This window comes from Haliotis cracherodii, unplaced genomic scaffold, assembly GCF_022045235.1.
Source record: "Haliotis cracherodii isolate W230 unplaced genomic scaffold, xgHalCrac1.p SCAF_40, whole genome shotgun sequence".
NCBI classification, from domain to species: Eukaryota; Metazoa; Mollusca; class Gastropoda; order Lepetellida; family Haliotidae; genus Haliotis; species Haliotis cracherodii.
The window spans coordinates 137,103-159,365 of NW_027266298.1; the positions used below are offsets into that span (position 1 = coordinate 137,103).

General features: G+C 40.2%; 1 protein-coding gene across 1 annotated transcript in view; it reads left to right on the top strand.

Moving 5' to 3' along the window:
- LOC139441438 (uncharacterized) overlaps nt 1-21,506 on the top strand; it is a 48,318-nt gene extending 26,812 nt beyond the window's left edge. The window contains exons 22-35 of the mRNA XM_071222349.1: nt 523-679; nt 1,027-1,130; nt 2,804-2,929; nt 3,699-3,836; nt 9,709-9,891; nt 11,616-11,823; nt 12,221-12,524; nt 12,797-12,980; nt 13,472-13,679; nt 15,978-16,281; nt 17,373-17,572; nt 19,680-19,912; nt 20,890-20,954; nt 21,439-21,506. Of these exons, the coding sequence (XP_071078450.1) occupies nt 523-679; nt 1,027-1,130; nt 2,804-2,929; nt 3,699-3,836; nt 9,709-9,891; nt 11,616-11,823; nt 12,221-12,524; nt 12,797-12,980; nt 13,472-13,679; nt 15,978-16,281; nt 17,373-17,572; nt 19,680-19,912; nt 20,890-20,954; nt 21,439-21,447 (2,423 nt within the window). The 3' untranslated portion in view covers nt 21,448-21,506. The remainder of the gene's footprint in view (nt 1-522; nt 680-1,026; nt 1,131-2,803; nt 2,930-3,698; nt 3,837-9,708; nt 9,892-11,615; nt 11,824-12,220; nt 12,525-12,796; nt 12,981-13,471; nt 13,680-15,977; nt 16,282-17,372; nt 17,573-19,679; nt 19,913-20,889; nt 20,955-21,438) is intronic.
- The last annotated feature ends 757 nt before the right edge of the window (nt 21,507-22,263 follow it).

Here is a 22,263-nt window from a genome sequence, read left to right on the forward strand (position 1 = left end):
CGAAGTGAAATGATCTTGTAAACTATGTTTCAGAATATTGAGGAAACATTGACTGTTGACATATGTGTGTGTAACCATACATCTAAAAACATTTCCCCCATTTACTTCTTATTTCATGTAACCACTGACTTCTTGATTCAACTGATGCCTTATGCATTTTTTGCAAACTAACATTGGAATTCTTTGGAGAACTATGTAAATTAACTTAGTAAAGTACAGATTCTAGTACTTTTTGGGGTTGAGTCCATGTACTTGACAAAGAAAGTGTTATCCAAAATATAACGAAGTAATAATGTGATATTTTAAATAATCTAAAGTCGAAAACGTTGGTAATCAATAAATAATTTCTCAAAATTACTCAACAGAGTTATGCCCCTTTAATTTATCCAGTCACCCACACGTCCCTCCTTTATGTAAAGGTTCCACAGCGCCTACTGACCAAACTGATAGGAAATGACCAGTATCTAATAAACAATTATAAAAGGTTGCAATATTTGTATCTGTCTTCACTGACTTCACCAGATTGCCCCAATGGCTGGCATTTCTACAACGGCGACTGTTTCGTGTACGTCAACGTGGAGAAGAACTATGCTGATGCCGTTTCCCACTGTCAGACGCTGGGAGCTATAGTTGCCCCCACCAAGAACATGAAGGAATTAGAATTTGTATCAGCTTTACGGTAAGAATTAGCCAAAAGGATTGATATAGCAGGCTATGATTCTCTCAGGAACTCGCGATCTATTGGCGATCTCATCGCGATCTATTGGCGATCTGGACGTGAAGACCAGTAAGAAAATATAAGATAAATAAAGAATATTCGCCTGTTCTTCTCAAGCAATATGTGGCAACGCTTTCCAATATCACATTTGTCAAGTCACTCCATGAGATTAACATGCTTTTTGTTAAGAAAAGACAAATATCCATCAGATATATAATAACGACCGAGCTTCGCTTTGCAATAAGTGTTGGTCACAGTCACCTGCATGAATATATACAACTGCTGACACGATGGCACGTGGGTTTCAGGGAAAAGAAAAAATTGATTTGGATCGGTGGCACAGACATTGACACTGAAGGGTCGTTCAAGTGGTCGGATGGTGCCCCCTTTACCTGGACCAACTGGGAAGGTGGTATGTCACTCCATCTTTATTCATTTTAAGGATAATGTTCAGTATGTACAAGGAAAGTACGAAATGTCAATGCAAGCAAAGAACCAGCAAATCACTGATGCGTCAGTTTTTGGAAATGTTGTAAGCTTTTTGAAACAAGCTACAACACATGTATCTAAATATGAATGCTGATGTTTCACTGGTCCCTATTATTTCTAGTGCAGGTGGGTAAATCACACGAAGGGACTTGGCCATTTGACAATTATTCAACGATAACAAATCATCCATATACCGGAAGCTTGAGTTAAACGTCTTGGATAATTTCCTGTGTCTTGATTTTGCCAATCCCTGCAATATTCCGATTCATATGCGTGAAGAAACTGATCAGCAAGAAGGGGAGCCAAAGAGATGCCAATGGGGATATCTTATCCCAAATTTTACACATATGTTATCAACGAGGAAGTCCATTATTTCAGATAATGTCTTCTTCTTCTTCAGTTGTCATTTGCTTTCATTTTTGACAAATTGTGCTGAACTTTTGAAGAGATGTAAGTGAGTGACAAATGTCCCATGGATCAGGAATTTAACTTACGTGTTTTCTGAGATTACACAATTTCAAGATGTTTCATATTTTTGCAAATTCACATGGCATTATTTCAATTTATTTCAAATGCATAAGGTTAATATATTGAAACATACAACGTCAACGACAGAGTATAATCAGTCTCGAGTGGGCGTAAAAGGCAAAGTAGTGGTGACAATTTCGCAAGAATGGATCACTGAAAATCAATTGTTTGATGGGCATTACTTAGAAGTTGACGAATGACAAGATAGACACAATTTTATGGATAACAACGCCCATTCTAATTCTGGAAACCCATTTGTCCAGAAACTCTCCACGCTGTGGCGAGTCTCTGTCAAAGGTAATTACAAAATTGAAGATGCTGTTCTCATTGGTACATAAAAAGAAAGAAAAAATCTTCACAAAATATTTTAAAAACTAAAAAAATAAACTGTGTATTTAAATTTTGATTAACACGAGCTTTTGTGCAAAGGAAAATATTCTCGCCCATGTTCCAAACCTTTTCGGACATTTGCGAAATATTTCAATAACGCCTCAAATTAGTTGGATTAAGTAAAAATGAGTTAAATCATGTGTCACGATGCTTGTAGACAAACCTTTATTTGCCAAAGAAAAAGATGAGTTTTGAGCAAATGAAAATATTCTCGTCCGTGGGCGATATATTTTAAATTTTGAGTTTTCAAAAACAAAATTACATTTGTTCTTCCTTTTTATGGACCAATGAGAACAGCTTGTTTAATTTTGTAAATACCTTTGATAGAGACTGGCCACAGCATGGAGAGTTTGTGGACAAATGGATTTCCAGATTTAAAATGGGACGTGTTTTACGTTAATTAAGAATTACGTCCTTTCTTGATCCATACCTCGGTCGTCGAATTTATCTTGATTCACTTCTATCACTCTCAATCACTTGATTGTCTGGTCCAGATTCCATTAATTACAGATCGCCGTCATATAGGTGGAATAAACCAAAAAAACAAAACAAAACAAAACAAAAACACTTTCTGGGGGCAATAATAAGTGTTGACATTGAACAAGCACAACTATAACATGTAACTGAATACTGTTTAAGGCGGCGTTAAACACTCACTCACCCATTACTTCTGTCCAGGTAAGCCGAACAACTACGCCAACAACCAGGACTGTGTAGAAGCATATGCAGAGAAACACCAGCATCTGTGGAATGACATGTACTGTTCTTCTGAGCGTACGTTTGTCTGTAGAAGGAAGAGAGACAGTGAGTATATAACACCTTGACTTAACCTTGGACCATAACAATACTAACGGGCGGAAAATATGTCTTCCGTGAAGACGCTCATCATTGCTTGTACCTGCAGCCCATATGGACAAGATGTATCATCCATACAAGTTGCTTTTGTTCATCATTCATCCTACAAATTAAAGCTTGGAGGAATAATACATCAATGTTTCTTTCATGTTGCCCCTGAGGTTTCACAAAGTAGCTTAGATGAACAATTTAGAGATCTTTTGTACCAATGCAATAAGATTCAAATAGTAGCCTGTATGGATAATATATCATTATTTCGTTATGTGGTAAAATGCAGAGAGTGACCTGTATTCAGTTATATCATTCTGTCGTGCGTGCATCCCATGTCGACAAAGAGCAATTTCCTTTGATAATATATATCAACTGTCCTTGATACACACGTACATGATATATGTGACGTGAGCTGATCACACCAGACACAAAGTTTATGTTTCTTATAGGTATCAGGCAGTTGGTTCATGTTTCTACTGGTGAGCAGGCTGTACATGTAATCTGCATTTACAACTTTTATGAGCCATATTTATTTTTATCTTCATCCTTCCCTGGCATAATATGCACGCTGTGTGACTTAGTCAAATGGAATTATCAGTATTATTAGAACGTCGACTGGTAGAGCAATCCTCTTGGGAATGTGCGTTTCTTTCAATCAAATCTGTTTACATATAAAAATGCCTTCAGTCTTTGTGTTGTTTGCTACTGATGAAGTTGTTGCCTTCAGGTCGTTCCATCTGTGTGGACCGGAGACAGGACTGTAACAAAGTCCTGACATCATCGCCTAAGGCCTGTGTGGAGTATGAAAAGTTTGCAGGGGAGCAGTGCCCTCTAACGTGTGGAGTTTGTAACGAAAGCGGTTCATGTATGTTATATTCTTGTCTAAAACAGTTTGCATTTCAAAAGTCCATTGCAGTATATAGGACTGTCCTTCATTGCTTAACGTGCATCCAACATTCCGTTGCTACCATCTGGCAATGTTCATATGTCATGTAGTACATATAGCTCCCGTGTAATACTAATTGTTGAAGCTCGTTGAAACTCGTAGTAATGTATTTTGCAATGTTGCTTAACGACGCAAGTTGCACTATTTCACCTTCATGACTGCGTCTTCAAATACTCGAGTCTCAACCAGACAATTCTTGACTGCTTGTTTGGGCAACTATTCAGGGTACGATGACAAGTCATTGGCGAGAGACTGGTTAGAAGTCATGATATCGTCATACTATCAGCCATCATCTATTGTGTGTCGTCATATAACAGACAGTCACTCAGACAGAAAAGCATTGTTGACACAAGTGAAAATCAACTTCTGGTCATACATGTTTGTAAAAAGTAATTATTCCACTGACAACGAGGATGCTGGCAATTTATAAATTGTAGAGACATAAATATTGAAGGATATTGTGCTCTAAAGTATACACTTACAGTCTATATGTATAAAGTATTGAGACCCGTGAAGATCAGCGTTAGAGTAGGTCTTCAGCAACCCATGCTTGTCGTAAGAGGCGACTAACTGGATCGGGTGGTCAGACTCGCTGACTTTGTTGATGCATGTCATCGATCCCAATTGCGTATATATATAGTGATCTAATCTCTACCTTTGAATTCTATACATATACATACTAAAGTGTATATGATGATTTCTTTTTATGATGTGCGTTTCATAAGCATACTCGCTAAGGGCCTTCAACACACTCAACATATCGCATGAACAAAGTTGTATAACCTTATTGCAGATGGTTTTACATGATAATACTTTGGAAAATTAGTAAATCTTCAGTTTCAAACAGCGGTCAGAGTAGAAAATGATATTCATCGTCTAAATCACCACTAACAAAATACAATATATCAAATCCTTTCAATCTGCTACTCTGTACTCCCTTCTCCCAAGTGTAAAGTGTGTGAGGAAAGTCTCAATCTTGGTTGTACAATTCTCATGTTTGTGTTACTTAACTTTGTGCAGATATGGTTCTATTCAAAACTTTAGTTTATATGTTTTATATACTGGCATTGAAGAAAGTTCTCGGACATTTCAGAATCAATCCGAAGTGAAATGATCTTGTAAACTATGTTTCAAAATATTGAGGAAACATTGACTGTTGACATATGTGTGTGTAACCATACATCTAAAAACATTTCCCCCATTTACTTCTTATTTCATGTAACCACTGACTTCTTGATTAAACTGATGCCTTATGCATTTTTTGCAAACTAACATTGGAATTCTTTGGAGAACTATGTAAACTAACTTAGTAAAGTACAGATTCTAGTACTTTTTGGGGTTGAGTCCATGTACTTGACAAAGAAAGTGTTATCCAAAATACAACGTAGTAATAATGTGATATTTTAAATTATCTAAAGTCGAAGACGTTGGTAATCAATAAATAATTTCTCAAAATTACTCAACAGAGTTATGCCCCTTTAATTTATCCAGTCACCCACACGTCCCTTCTTTATGTAAAGGTGCCACAGCGCCCACTGACCAAACTGATGGGAAATGACCAGTATCTAATAAACAATTTAAAAAAGGTTGCAATATTTGTATCTGTCTTCACTGACTTCACCAGATTGCCCCGATGGCTGGCATTTCTACAACGGCGACTGTTTCGTGTACGTCAACGTGGAGAAGAACTATGCTGATGCCGTTTCCCACTGTCAGACGCTGGGAGCTATAGTTGCCCCCACCAAGGACATGAAGGAACTAGAATTTGTATCAGTTTTACGGTAAGAATTAGCCAAAAAGGATTGATATAGCAGGCTATGATCCTCTCAGTAACACGCGATCTATTGGCGATCTCGTCGCGATCTATTGGCGATCTGGACGTGAAGACCGGTAAGAAAATATAAGATAAATAAAGAATATTCGCCTGTTCTTGTCAAGCAATATCTAGCAACGCTTTCCAATATCACATTTGTCAGGTCACTCCATGAGAGTAACATGCTTTTTGTTAAGAAAAGACAAATATCCATCAGATATATAATAACAACCGAGCTTCGCTTTGCAATAAGTGTTGGTCACAGTCACCTGCATGAATATAAACAACTGCCGACACGATGGCACGTGGGTTTCAGGGAAAAGAAAAAATTGATTTGGATCGGTGGCACAGACATTGACACTGAAGGGTCGTTCAAGTGGTCGGATGGTGCCCCCTTTACCTGGACCAACTGGGAAGGTGGTATGTCACTCCATCTTTATTCATTTTAAGGATAATGTTCAGTATGTACAAGGAAAGTACGAAATGTCAATGCAAGCGAAGAACCAGCAAATCACTGATGCGTCAGTTTTTGGAAATGTTGTAAGCTTTTTGAAACAAGCTATAACACATGTATCTAAATATGAATGCTGATGTTTCACTGGTCCCTATTATTTCTAGTGCAGGTGGGTAAATCACACAAAGGGACTTGGCCATTTGACAATTATTCAACGATAACAAATCATCCATATACCGGAAGCTTGAGTTAAACGTCTTGGATATTTCCCTGTGTCTTGATTTTGCCAATCCCTGCAATATTCCGATTCATATGCGTGAAGAAACTGATCAGCAAGAAGGGGAGCCAAAGTGATGCCAATGGGGATATCTTATCCCAAATTTTACACATATGTTATCAACGAGGAAGTCCATTATTTCAGATAATATCTTCTTCTTCTTCAGTTGTCATTTGCTTTCATTTTTGACAAATTGTGCTGAACTTTTGAAGAGATGTAAGTGAGTGACAAATGTCCCATGGATCAAGAATTTAACTTACGTGTTTTCTGAGATTACACAATTTCAAGATGTTTTCATATTTTTGCAAATTCACATGGCATTATTTCAATTTATTTCAAATGCATAAGGTTAATATATTGAAACATACAACGTCAACGACAGAGTATAATCAGTCTCGAGTGGGCGTAAAAGGCAAAATAGTGGTGACAATTTCGCAAGAATGGATCACTGAAAATCAATTGTTTGATGGGCATTACTTAGAAGTTGACGGATGACAAGATAGACACAATTTTATGGATAACAACGCCCCGTTTTAATTCTGGAAACCCATTTCTCCAGAAACTCTCCACGCTGTGGCGAGTCTCTGTCAAAGGTAATTACAAAATTGAACATTCTGTTCTCATTGGTACATACAAAGGAAGAAAAAAATCTTCACAAAATATTTTAAAAACTAAGAAAATAAACTGTGTATTTAAATTTTGATTAACACGAGCTTTTGCGCAAAGGAAAATATTCTCGCCCATGTTCCAAACCTTTTCGGACATTTGCGAAATATTTCAATAACGCCTCAAATTAGTTGGATTAAGTAAAAATGAGTTAAATCATGTGTCACGATGCTTGTAGACAAACCTTTATGTATTTGCCAAAGAAAAAGATGAGTTTTGAGCAAATGAAAATATTCTCGTCCATGGGCTATACAGTTTAAATTTTGAGTTTTCATCAACAAAATTACATTTGTTCTTCCTTTTTATGGACCAATGAGAACAGCTTGTTCAATTTTGTAAGTACCTTTTAGAGACTGGCCACAGCATGGAGAGTTTGTGGACAAATGGATTTCCAGATTTAAAATGGGACGTGTTTTACGTTAATTAAGAATTACGTCCTTTCTTGATCCATACCTCGGTCATCGTATTTATCTTGATTCACTTCTATCACTCTCAATCACTTGATTGTCTGGTCCAGATTCCATTAATTACAGATCGCCGTCATATAGGTGGAATAAACCAAACCAAACAAAACGAAACAAAAACACTTTCTGGGGTCAATAATAAGTGTTGACATTGAACAAGCACAACTATAACATGTAACTGAATACTGTTTAAGGCCGCGTTAAACACCCACTCACCCACTACTTCTGTCCAGGTAAGCCGAACAACTACGCCAACAACCAGGACTGTGTAGAAGCATATGCAGAGAAACACCAGCATCTGTGGAATGACATGTACTGTTCTTCTGAGCGTACGTTTGTCTGTAGAAGGAAGAGAGACAGTGAGTATATAACACCTTGACTTAACCTTGGACCATAACAATACTAACGGGCGGAACAGCACACCGCAGTGTACATATGTACTTTCCAAATGCATAGGATGAACCTTTTGCTGAAAGTAACCTTAGTGAAAATATGTCTTCTGTGAAGGCGCTCATCATTGCTTGTACCTGCAGCCCATATGGACAAGATGTATCATCCATACAAGTTGCTTTTGTTCATCATTCATCCTACAAATACTAACTTGGAGGAATAATACATCAATGTTTCTTTCATGTTGCCCCTGAGGTAGCTTAGATGAACAATTTAGAGATCTTTTGTACCAATGCAATAAGATTCAAATAGTAGCCTGTATGGATGATATATCACTATTTCGTTATGTGGTAAAATGCAGAGAGTGACCTGTATTCAGTTATATCATTCTGTCGTGCGTGCATCCCATGTCGACAAAGAGCGATTTCCTTTGATAATATATATCAACTGTCCTTGATACACACGTACATGATACATGTGACGTGAGCTGATCACACCAGACACAAAGTTTATGTTTCTTATAGGTATCAGGCAGTTGGTTTATGTTTCTACTGGTGAGCAGGCTGTACATGTAATCTGCATTTACAACTTTTATGAGCCATATTTATTTTTATCTTCATCCTTCCCTGGCATAATATGCACACTGTGTGACTGTGTGAATGGAATTATCAGTATTATTAGAACCTCGACTGGTAGAGCAATCCTCTTGGGAATGTGCGTTTCTTTCAATCAAATCTGTTTACATATAAAAATGCCTTCAGTCTTTGTGTTGTTTGCTACTGATGAAGTTGTTGCCATCAGGTCGTTCCATCTGTGTGGACCGGAGACAGGACTGTAACAAAATCCTGACATCATCGCCTAAGGCCTGTGTGGAGTTTGAAAAGTTTGCAGGGGAGCAGTGCCCTCTAACGTGTGGAGTTTGTAACGAAAGCGGTTCATGTATGTTATATTCTTGTCTAAAACAGTTTGCATTTCAAAAGTCCATTGCGGTATATAGGACTGTCCTTCGTTGCTTAACGTGCATCCAACATTCCGTTGTTACTATCTGGCAATGTTCATATGTCATGTAGTACATATAGCTCCCGTGTAATACTAATTGTTGAAACTCGTTAATAGTTCTGATATCTGACGAGCGAAATAGTACTGTCCTGCACCACAAAGTTTACAATCAGAAGACCCTGTGACGTAATTTGTGAATGTTTATTGCAAGACACACCGACGAAGCAATGTCATGTGACGTCAGCCTATCAACAAGGTTGTTTGGGCCATCGAGTGTGAATAAGCCCAAGCCAGTGATATATCATCCCTTCACACAATCTCGTTGAATAAGCCGGGGGATGGTTGGAGCTTTCAATATTTATTAGTGAAATCTTGTTCCCTCAGTGCATATGCACGCGCTTTGGTATTACACAATGTGTAATACAGATGTATATGTATTAAACAGTTGATCTCTTCACGGGCGTGTAATAGAGTTATGTCTTTAGGAGTTACCTCCCGGAAACACTTGTAGACCTCATCACAGTTTCCCTCAACGTGTACAAGCTTTGTACCTAACAGTGCCAAGGTCCATTCTATATTATTCTACTTTTGGGGCTGGTCACATCACCCAGACTTGGTCATTTAAGGGCAACCGTGACATAGGTAAAATCTTGCTCACTACTCATCCACTTACCCACCCTCTCTCCAACATTGTAGAGCAGTTGTCTGCACTGTACTCTCTATTCCAGCCCTCACCTGTTTGGTAGCCGCAGCCTCGACTAACGTCATATTGGAGGGGGCGACCGACAAGGTTCCACGTGGTCAGGTGGTCCAGTACAGGTGTAAGGATGGCCATGTACGACAGAGTGGTCATCCAGAAAGGGCGTGTCTTGCTAGTGGTCAGTTGAGTGGGGAAGACCTTGTTTGTGAAGGTACGTAAACATAAACATTGGTGAAGACATGTAACACTTTATGGATAACAACTTTTTCATTGTTCATAACAACGTTTCCAGCCTATGTCTTTCCTCTTCATCATTTACATCAATCGTTGTTACAACCACAATCAACCATTACAACAAACAATGTTCATTGCCAGGACATATCATATACTTCCACAAACCACAATATACCATTACAATATCCAATGTCCATTGCCAGGACATATTACGTACTTCCACAAACAACAATGAACCATTACAACAAACAATGTTCATTGCCAGGAAAATATTACATTTCTTTAAAAGACCAAAATGGACCATTAAAATAAACAATGGTCAATGCCAGGACTTGTAACACATTTACAGGACCACAATAAACCATTACAATATACAATGTCCAATGCCTGGACATATTACATATGTTTGCATGATAAAAGTCCAACTACAGTTGTGAATGCCTACATATGATGGAAGGATGTGTACTACACACCAATGAAGTTGTTTCCGTACGATTTTAGTAGGAATTGCTATTTACAAAATGCACGCTGTTTAACGAATGCTGCTATTGTCGTAATATTTTTTTTTTGTCTCCTAAAAATAGGTCTTCATGCTTGCCGTAAAAGGCGACTATGCTTGTCATAGAGGCAACTGACGGGATCGGGTGGTCAGGATAGCTGGCTTGGTTGATTCATGTCATCGAATATTGTTAAGTGCAGCATTAGACAACAACAAAACAAAAATCCTTAAAATACGCCCCGCAATAGTTATTAGCTCTAACTAATTTTACCCCACAGGACAACACAATCAGGTTGGTGAATACTGAATTGTGAAATTTGGTTGGATCCAGAATCGAGTTGATTCGGTTGACAAGAAATTTTTTAGCTTGACATTAGTCGCTTAGCAAACAAACTATCCAACATAAAAGAACAACACTGCTACCTATTGGCTGCAAATAATCAACTGATGAACACACATTCAGATTACCATCCCTTGTTGAAACAGAATGATGATTGTTCATATATCCCATCAACAATGTTCATGTTTATTTAATTATCTCACAATTAGATGTTCAATGGTTTAATTTCGCCTCCTTTCGGTGAAACCATTAAAGTATGTTGGTTGAGTTGGTTTGTTATTTAACGCCGCACTCCAGCAATATGACGGCGGTCTGTAAATAATCGAGTCTAGACAAGACAATCCAGTGATTAATATCATGAGCATCGATCAACACAATTGGGATCGATGACATGCATCAACCAAGTCAGCGAGCCTGACCACCCGATTTCGTTAGTGGCCTCTTACGAAAAGCACAGTCGCCTTTTACGGCAAGCATGGGTTGCGGAAGACCTAGTCTATCCCGGATCTTCACGGGTCCCATTTAAGTATGTAATTTGCCAAAATACTCTTACCACATGCACGACCTTTGCTGTGTTTAGATCGGGACAGTTATATGAGTATGCATGGATAGTAAGTTGCTTGACTACACTGTGGGTACCTAAAAAGCATGTCTTGCTGTTGAATCACATTAATCTGGAATGCCGTTATACAACTGGCACACTGTTCAAAGGAGCGTTAACCCCCCAAAATAAGTTTTATTGTGATATTATTTATGCGACGTCCATGTCCAAACGCCTCTCCTGTTTGTTTCAAAGCCCTGACAAATACATATATGTATTGGTGTTACATTTCGCTGTAACGCCGTTACACTAAACTTGCAGCTATGGCAACGTCAGTAACTCCCAGCAACAATGTGGACCTCGTCGCCCGACTTGAATACGGTGATAAGTACTATGCTTACCTCGGTGACAACGCCCTCATGAGGATCACCCGAGAAGGAGATCTTACCCAATGGCAATATTATGCGACAATAGCAGGGAAGGCAATGCTCCAGGTGTGGCGGCCAAGAAGCGACGTGGGAGAAAGAAAGTAAGAAATCAGTTCAATAGTTTCTTTTGTTTCTATATCCTATGTCTCTGTTGACAGCCGCTAAGACTATCATAAACCCCATTCGCTTTGTGGAACAAAACCGCAGGCCGTTCCCATCATTGAATGGAAAGCTACTCGTTACAGTTATGTCCAACTTTGTCACAGAACATCACAGTAGACCCAGTCGATACTTTGTCATATTCGTGGTGTTGGGGTAGCCAAGTGGTTAAAGCGTTCGCTCGTCACGCCGAAGGCAAGGATTTTATTCCCCACACAGGTACAATGTATGAAGCCCATTTCTCGTATCGCCCAGCGTAATACTATTTGAATGTTTCAGAGAGCAGCTTAGAGCCTCACTCACTGCATATGTTCTTGATATGGTAATTCTCGTGTGTAGGTTTGAGTTCATTGGTCAGAACCTGCTGGACACAAAGAAAACTGGACGTATTGAGGTCCTGGATGTCCCCATCAACGACCGCATCCCTGTTAAACCCGGCGACGTGATCGGCATCCACTACTTTGACCCCTTGATTGGTATAACCTTCACCAAGTGCAACAACGAACTGACGCCCGAGGCAGCCAACATGTCGTGGATCAACCAAATAAATACAGACATGGACTACTTCACTCCCGGCAAACTCTACACACGAGCAAACAAGAACAAGTGCTACATCATGTCTTTCAGAGCCCGGGTCGGTCCTGTAAGTAGCTTGACTTGAATCAGGTAAACTACTCTTTGTAGTCTATCATGAAAACTAATACTATAATACTTTGTAACAGAGACTCAAAGAAACATAGAGGTGAAAGTTATAGGGAGGAATCTCGGAAAAGCAGTGATGACACCAGTGTTCGCGAAATGGCCAATGATGTCATTCCCCACCGTAAAGCACCCGTCACTCACACAAGTTACCTCAGCAGAACATAATTCCCTAACTGATGCGCTATTCGCTCACTGTATGATTTGTTGACGAAGGTGGTCACGTGTGATGTTCCTCCTGCCCATCCTAACGCCATCTTGGAAACAACCACCAACCCCGTCCGCATTGCTACGGTAGTCAAGTATGCGTGCAAAGACGGCTATGACCGACTGAGAGGAGACGCGCAGAGGAAGTGCCTGGGAATTGGTCAAATGGACGGCGAAGAACTCATCTGTGAAGGTTAGGGGCCGTCCATTAAATATCCCGAGCGAGGGTGGTTGTTCTTGAAGTTTCTTTTGAGATAGAATATTTATAATTGTTCTCTAACAAGATGCCAAGTATTTTTACTTGGACACATAACGAATTGCTTTTCAAAACTTCCAACATGTCCATTAAACGTTTGTATAACAAGACCAAAGGACAAATGTTTATTACAGCATTTACAGGAATAGAATATGCATATATATGTAGAAATATGTTATATCGTGGCACGCCAGTATCCACTAATAGATTCGTCCGATAATGATGATTGTGGGTTCCAATTCCAGATTCGTCCTTTTAGTGATTCCTAGTTTTGTCGACATCACACCAAACAAATCTTGAAGCATCATGGGTGTATTCACTCAATCTCATGTCGTCACAGTGTACGCACTGCATGTATTCTACATCAGCTGATGAAATTCCCACACTGGAGTCAGAAAACAATGTAATTCATAATGATACCATTTTAGACACATCAACGTCAGTAACGCCCAGTAACAACGTGGACCTGATAGCGCGTCCAACCGACGGCAGCATGTACTGGAGCTACATGGGCGACAGCCACGTGACGAGAATCAACAGAGATGGTGAGGTCGTGCAGTGGCAGTTCTTCTCGACCAGACAAGGGAGAGCACTGCTGCAGGTCTGGAGACCACGATCTGATGCCGGAAGTCGAAAGTAAGTTTGCTGTTCATGCATTTGAATAAGTGGTGTAGGCCATTTCCGCTTCATAACTGTCTAATTTCAATTTAACCGAAATATATTAGTGACAAACTGTGTCGGTTGGTCAGGCTTGCTGACTTGGTTGATGGTTGTCATCGTATCCCAATTGTGTGGAACGTTGCTCTTGATTAGTCACTAGATTGTCTGTCGATTATATACAGTCCGCCGTCATAAAGCTGGAGTATTGCTGAGTGGGACGGTAAACAACAAACAAATAAACCATCAGAATGGGTAAACGGCGTTGAGTGAATCATTTTCGATGGTTCAGAGTGTTAGATTCAAAGTCACTATTTCATTATTGTCATACTGTTCTACATCATAGCTTCGTGTTTGAGTCCTATAAAATGAATTGACACAACAACTAGTCGATAAATCCAATTACACTACATTTAAGTGTAAGTTACGGAGAGACGGTGATGGGGAACCTTCCAGGGCGTATATTATTTTCAACAGTTATTTGGGATGGTAACCACATCCAGCCTCAAGCACCATGAAGTTCCCTCGGCCGCCTCCTTGGTCTAATGGACAGAGCGTCTGCCCGGAGAGTGGAAGGTCGATGGTTAGATCCTCTGGTCGAGTCATACCCAAAACAATATTTGATGTTACCCTACCTGACGCTCGACTTCTAAAAGCAAGGATTGGTTGACTCGTCGTTAGTGTACTGTGTCTGAGTGGAGTATGAATGTTAAACTGTGGCGTGACAGATCGTTGTCCTAGCTCTGTGAAACCGACAGCGACCGAAGTCCGGACTAGTACAAGCAGCCACACACATGTGCATAAACGTCATTACATAAATGCAAGAATCTTGAACGCTACGTCAAGGACTATTTCAGCTTACCTTCACCATTGAATCCTTTGACGATCTATTGTCCTTCTTCCAATCGACCCGCCATACTGAACTTAGTAATGCTTAAGTCACTTGGAGCCAGACCCAGGCGTCACACTGTGTATTTCATAGTTTTATAAAACATATACAATTTTTTAATTTGAGGTTTACACGATATACAGCTTTTCCATTGGACGAGAGGTCGGTCAGTGTATGAACGACACAATTTGACATTCATACGTTTTTCACGAGACCGTGTTCTTGAAATGACGTAAACACTGATGGACTACTTCCATATTCCTGGGGAAACCCCTGGGGATTCCCTAGCACGAAAACATGCATAAACATTAATTATCATTTAGAACCTTTAATCTTGGTCTCAGCATTTCAATATACATTTAGGAACTTGAAGAGAAGAGATCTTGACGTGCATGTTTGTTCACGAATTTCCTGGCTACGGCACATACTAATGAACAAACGAAAAAATGCACATCCAAACTATTGTCAGCATCGACTCGATCTGTGTCTAGGCTGACTGTGACCGTCTCCAGCGATCTACGAATTTACCTTGGTGTCTGTTTGACGCATCTTTAATCACCTTTCAATAATCATTCAGTTGATCAATAATGACTAACACATGTAACCGCCACAGGATCATTAACAACTTCGGAAATCTCTCCCGTTACGTTTATCGTGTCGGCCATTTTGACGTCTTGTACTTGATGTAAATGTATTACGACGCGCTGTCATTGTGGCTGACTTACTGAGGTAGTTCATTACAGACCTTTCTCATCTAATGGGGATATTATATGAACACATGTGTTGCATAAGATGTTTCTGAAGAGCAAGATCTGCATCCATACGCTCATGTCACCTCTCTCTTTGAGGAACTATTTTATTCCGCGATATAGCTGGTTGTCGATTGACTGTCAGTGTAAACATGAAGTCACATGAACTAAATAAAATTGTGTTTAGATCTTTGCTTACATCCTTTGAGGTAAGAACTTGTGATAAAAAATTATAAGAATTGACTTTCACTTTGTGTGAGTTCATTGGAGAACAAACCTTCATAGAGTGAGGGCCAAACATTGTATGAACGTCGTCGCAAGCTCCGAAGGTCAATTCTTAAATATATATATATATATTGTTACCAACGAAAGTGCCAAACTGAAGCGTTGATAAAGCTAAATGAATGTGTTTTATTGCTAAGTGAATTAGTACTGTTACAAAATAGATCCTCACTCCTCAAGTCCAGATACTGTGAAAATATTAGAATGATTAGAAGCCTACATTGGTTGCATACTTGGCAGGATGCCTGTCTGTAGTTATTCGGAGAATGTACTGTTTCAGGATTAGACTAATGTCTGGTTATCTTTCGATTCAGTTTTGGTTTAACCGCCTAATACAAGTACGTATCTCCTGACCAGATTCGAGTTTATTGGCCACAACTTGGTGGAGAGTAAGGTGACTGGACAGGTGGACACATTCGACGTCCCTGAGTATGAGCGTGTCCAGGTGAAGAAGGGAGACCTGATCGGTATCTACTACTATGACCCTCCCCTAGGGATAGCCTTCACTATGTGCAGTGCCAGCAAGCATCCTGAGGCTTCACAGATGTCCTGGATTAACACAAAAGTGGAGAATCCCTCCTACTTTGTTAGTGGGGAGATATACGACCAGGCGGTCAGGAAGATGTGCTACATCATGTCCTTCAGAGCAATTGTCGGACCGGTAAGTATCTTACAACACGTACCGTAGAGTGACAAACGCTGACATATACAGTTGCCATTATAAGCAGAACCCCCACCGGGGCAGCCCGAGAGAGTGAGTGACAACAAAACATACCCAATTCGAAAATCCAAAAACGTTATTCAATTCGAACACGGACATTTTTCAGAGTTCCCTTTACAAGCCAATTCTAATTAGTGTTCTGTGTTTTGTCGCATTCATATCTGAAGAAGGAACTGAAGTGAGTGAGTCGATTATACTGTCTGTAGGTACTTCAGAAATTGGCTTCAAGAATCAAACAAGGACCTTCGGCATGATGAGCGAACGCTTTGGCCACCAGTTGGTTGAGTGAACATGGGAGTGAGTGAGTGAATGATGGAGTGAGAAGCGTTCTGCATAGCTTTTAGCAATACTCCAGAAGTATCATGTCAGGAGACACCAGAAACTGATTTACGACTTTTTTTACATATTGGAATCCATCCCGGGTCTTCGGGATGTTTTTCGCTTTTACGTACAAATAGTACACCGCCGAGGAATTTGTTACACATTATTCATGTCAGTAATTTATCAAACAACATCTTACGGTTATAGTACAATGAAAGGCAACATTTTTCACGATATCCTAAATACAAAGAGATTCAGTAAAAACAAGTTACTGTCATGTGTGTCATTATATTACATGCAACGAGCAATGTCAGAAGGTAGGGAAAGGAGCAGCAGTTCGTGTGAAGGGCGCTACTGTCATATGCACATGGGTTTCAGAGGCCAGTTCATACAGTCAGTGACGAGTATGTCGTGATAATAACGATAATAACCCACTCACAATGGAGAATCAATTAAGATCCGATGGATGAAATACGAGTATAACCATCTAATTATCACTCGTTATATCTGGACGAAATGTCGGCTACTACTTTCGGTGGTTGTCTATATTCTGAAGGAGTTTCAATAATTGAACAATGACATCCCTTCAAATGGTCTTTATAAACAGGATTTGACATGCTGAGTGAATGCTTGATCATTGTTTGGAACCGAGCACCTGCTTGTGGAAGATGTTTACATGAACCTGTGAACGTTTATTCTTACATATTCAGGAAAGGAAATACAAGTTGTACCCTACCAACTGGCTTCCACTCATCAGTCGAGGGAGTGTAGGACCGGGGCGGTATGTGTATTCAGGCATCAACGACAACTTCCGTATCCAGCACGGTGGCCAGATCATCCAGTGGAAGTTCTTCTCCAAATATGTCGGAGACCTCGCGCTGCAAGTGTGGCGGGAGGTGAAGACAAATCAGTGAGTCCTGTTGAATATTTCATCCAATTCTACCAAGCTGTGTCTCGTTTTTTATACTTGAACAGCCAATGTTTGCTGCCTGAAAACTACAATACCATGTCTACATTCCTCGGTATATCTCCTTTCTCTCTGATGTGTATTTCTACAACATGATCCTTCCCTGCTTCATAACAACAGCTGCAAGTGCTTAAAGAGCCCAGTCACTGAGGAATAACACGGTCTAAGTGGTTATTGGACTGATTGGATCGGATGGTCAGGCTCGCTGACATGGCTGACTGCATGTCACCGTGGTCTGACGGCCTGGAACGGTTCACATCAATAGAGGATATTTCATGTGTCGAGACATGTGTTATGTGTAATTGCGACTATTTCCGTGTTTGCAAAATCTACTAAAAAATATAAGCAAAAGTAATATAAAATATTTTAGGTTGTTAATACTCTATATCATACATTTTGATATGATGAGACCGCCTCCGTGGTCTTGTGGTAGAGCGTCCGCCCGGAGAGCGGAAGGTCCAGGGTTCGATCCCGGGCCGCGTCATACAAAAAGACGTTAAAAGATTGTACTTGTTGTTACCCTGTCTGGCGCTCGGCATTAAGGGGCTAAAACAAGGACTGGTCGGCTCGGAGTCAGTATACTGTGTCTGAGTGGGGTATTCATGTTAAACTGCGGCATGGTATCTCAGTGAGCTAGCACTATAAATCGGCATCAGTCCGGACTAGTACAAGCAGCCACACACACACACATACACATACACGTGCATGCACGTCGCTATATAAGTGCAATAATCTTGGACGCGACGTTAAACCCCATTTCACCTCACCTGATATGATGATATGTACAAAATCAACTTAGAAATATCCTTAAAAGATTCGAGACCACTGTTGCAAGTGAAGCTATACACGCGGATCATATACAAAACATGGCGTTTTGCGAAACGAGCATTCACCTTAACGAGGTAAATGAGTAATTTATAGCTTATAACTAAATAGTTTTAACGAAACAAGTTTATAATGAAACAAAAGAATTAAAAGCAAGAGGCGAAATTAACTCCATACATGGCAATCTGTCAATATGGAACTTACCTAAAATAAACCAACAGTTTGTGTGCAGGCCAGACATTTAAGATAAAGGGAGACAATTTGCGGGAGGTAACTCTTGAAAAAGTGTTCCCTGAGCTGAAACATAAAGTGTTATGCTCACTTCGGTAAAATATCAAATCTTATGTTCACTGCAGTAATAAATCAAGGGTTATATTCACTGCAGTGATTTAGCACTTTTCTCAACGTCAGAAAACTCAGTCGTTCACTGTTAAGTACACATTATTGTTACACCTCTATTTCGAATCAGACGGTGTTACCCTGTCTGGCGCTCGGCATTAAGGGGCTAAAACATCGACTGGTTGGCTCGGAGTCAGTATACTTTGTCTGTGTGGAGTATTCATGTAAGACTACGACATGGTATCTCAGTAGGTTAGCTCTATAATTCGGAATCAGTCCGGACTAGAACACAGACATACGTGCATGCACGTCACTATATAAGTGCAATAATCTTGGACGCGACGTTAAACCCAATTTCACCTCACCTCACCTCACCTCACCTCACCTCTTCTCACCTCACCTCACCTATTTCGAATCTTGCAATACCCTTGGTTAATCTGTACCACGTGTCGAAACAATACATTTCATTGCAGACCTCCAAATCGTGTTACCGACACTGAACTCGAATATTGACTCGTCACATGATCAGTATTGAACTGTCACGTGACGAACATTGACTTGTCTGCTCGAAAACAAGATGGCGTCTGGCACAAACATTTTTTTATGAGTAAACTTTAAAAGTAATTTTTTTTTCGGTATAACAAAACGAATGATTACGCATGTAGGGGTAACTATTGAAAAGAAGTGCCTTCGGGCCCGCCCCCTTTGTTGGTTGGACCGGACCTCAGACCACCTCAGGGGACGGGTCCTCGGTCCTTCGTTCGCAACATGACCCCATCAAGTGTCATTATTTGTATAATATCAATCACTTGTGTGTTCATCATTTACACACCGTCGTCATATAGAGCCGTTTAACAAAACACAAACCCGCTCTCTTCTACTCCAGGTTCAGCCTTGTTGGGCAGAACATAGTGAAGACCATCGACAACGCGGTACAAGTGGTCAACGTCAACGCCAGCGACCGCATCAGTGTGGAGGCTGGTCACCTGATAGGGTTTCACTACGGCAAGAACAAGGGCGGCCTCTGTTACACCTACTGCAACGGCAACCGAAACCCAGAGGCTACGAACGTCAGCTGGATGGAACCTAGTATATCCAATTCTGCAGATATCACACCAGGTAAATGTAAATGGGCGAATGAAGTTTTTGTAAGGAGTATTCAATATATTTGACGAGCTGAGCTAAGTGACATTGGGTGAATCTAGTCCAAAGGTGTCCTCATCGATGAAAGATTAGCATATATCTGGGATTCAGGAAGAAACAGCTTTAGCTCCAATGATCCATTGAATTGCCACTGTCATCAGCCCCATCATTAAAATGTTTCGATAAGACTTAAACGTGGCATGTATTTGTAGCAGGTGTATATATTTGTATTTTAGTCTTTTGTGTATATATTTGTATTTTAGTCTTTTTGCAAATAAATCTATTTCAGGTTTTGTTTCTGTTGAACTTTATTCAACAGAGGTGTGTGTTTGTTTTTATCCCATCATTCTAAGTCCAGGCCTCAGTGATCAATTACAACCCAAGCTCAAACTACATTCTTTGTCCAGTCCTCTGCTGATCAATCACATCCCAAGCGATCCTGTGATTGGCCAAATTCAAACTTTACCTTCTTGCTCTGACTAACTCCATATTGCCACTTCACTATGCACTGCACTGGGAGTATTCATAGATCACCACAAAAGGACATACCATGAACGGTGACATTTGAAGGGTGTCACGTTTCACCCCCTTGTGCCACACATAGGGGTGTCTATCGTGATTATAAATAACCATAAGCCTCACACCCCGTAGCCGTCTTGGTGTCATCTATATAAAATAATGGATAAAGTTTTCAAGTGATCGAGATCAAGGACTTCTGAAGATAGAATCGATATTGTGACCAGATATTGAAATCAGTTTAAGATGCGAAGTTAACCAACAAGCAAGATAAAGAAATGTTTGCAATTACTGCATCATTGTGTTACAGGGTGGTGGGTTATATGACCTATGTGTTAAACAGGATAGGGCAACATGATCTATGTGTTACAGAAGGTAGGGTTACATGGCCTATGTGTTATGCAGGTAATGAATTTATTCACTGTTTATTGTTACAGACATGGTGTTCACTTTCCAAAGGAAGACTTGTAGAATTTTTTCTCTCACTGCCTTCATCAAACCAGTAAGTATTATGTCCAGGTCGTGTCATTATACTCCAGTCAATCATCCATGACCACAGAACCTTATGTCATTGTAGTCCAGTCTTGATGTTTGTCATTCAGTCATATATTCTAATTATGTGTTACATCATATTTTGTAGTTTTTTTCCCTGGACATAGTCATATATCCTAGGTTATATAACCTTTGATCATTGTAGACCAGTCATATATCTTAGGTTATAGAACCTTGGGTCATTGAGACCACTCATGTATCCTGGGTTATAAAACCTTGGATCATCATAGACCAGTGATATATCTTAGGTTATAGAACCCTGGGTCATTGTAGATCAGTCATATATCCTAGGTTATAGAACATTGGGTCATTATAAACCAGTCATATATCCTAAGTTATAGAACATTGGGTCATTTTAGACCACTCATATACCCTAGGTTACAGAACCTTGGATCACTGTAGACCAAATTTCCAACTATGTTTATTGTTTACAGGTGGACTGATCTGACGATGCTTCCGACTGACTCTGTCAAGAAAGTTTAAAGAATAAACGAATCTGAAAGCACTTACATGTTACTGTGTTTTGTTGACCAACTGTGGTGACGATATGTGGACTCCACCTGATGGATGTCTGTGAAGGAAGGGTTGCAAGGATGTGCACTTCTCATGCTTCACGTTGCTGTCCATATGTCAGGACAGCGTGTCAGATAGAAGTGGGGGTGAAGATACGTAGTCTCGACCTGATGGATGTCTGTGAAGGAAGGGTTGTAAGGATGTGCACTTCCCGTGCTTCACGTTGCTGTCCATATGTCAGGACAGCGTGTCAGATAGAATGAGTGAGTGAGTATGGTTTTACGCAGCTTTTAGCAATATTCCAGCAATATCACGGCGGGGGTGTCAGATAGAAGTGGGACTGAAGATACGTAGTCTTGACCTGATGGATGTCTGTGAAGGAAGGGTTGTAAGGATGTACTCTTCCCATGCTTCACGTTGCTGTCCATATGTCAGGACAGCGTGTCAGATTGAAGTGTGGGGGAATCACCAACTGATACAAATGTTATAGTGAGTGAATCAGTGAGTATGGTTTAACGCTGCTTATAGCAATTTTTTAGCAATCTATCATGGCGAGGGACACCAGATATTGGCTTCAGACATTGGGGAGGGGAACACGGGCTCCGGCGTGACGAGCAAACGCTTTAACCACTAGGCTACCCAACCGCCCGAAATTCTTAATTAAGACGTTTTTAAGTTTGCTGAGGCCCACGAACATGACGATGAACCCATCATACACGTGTATGTCTCCCTCTTTTAAGACTGCA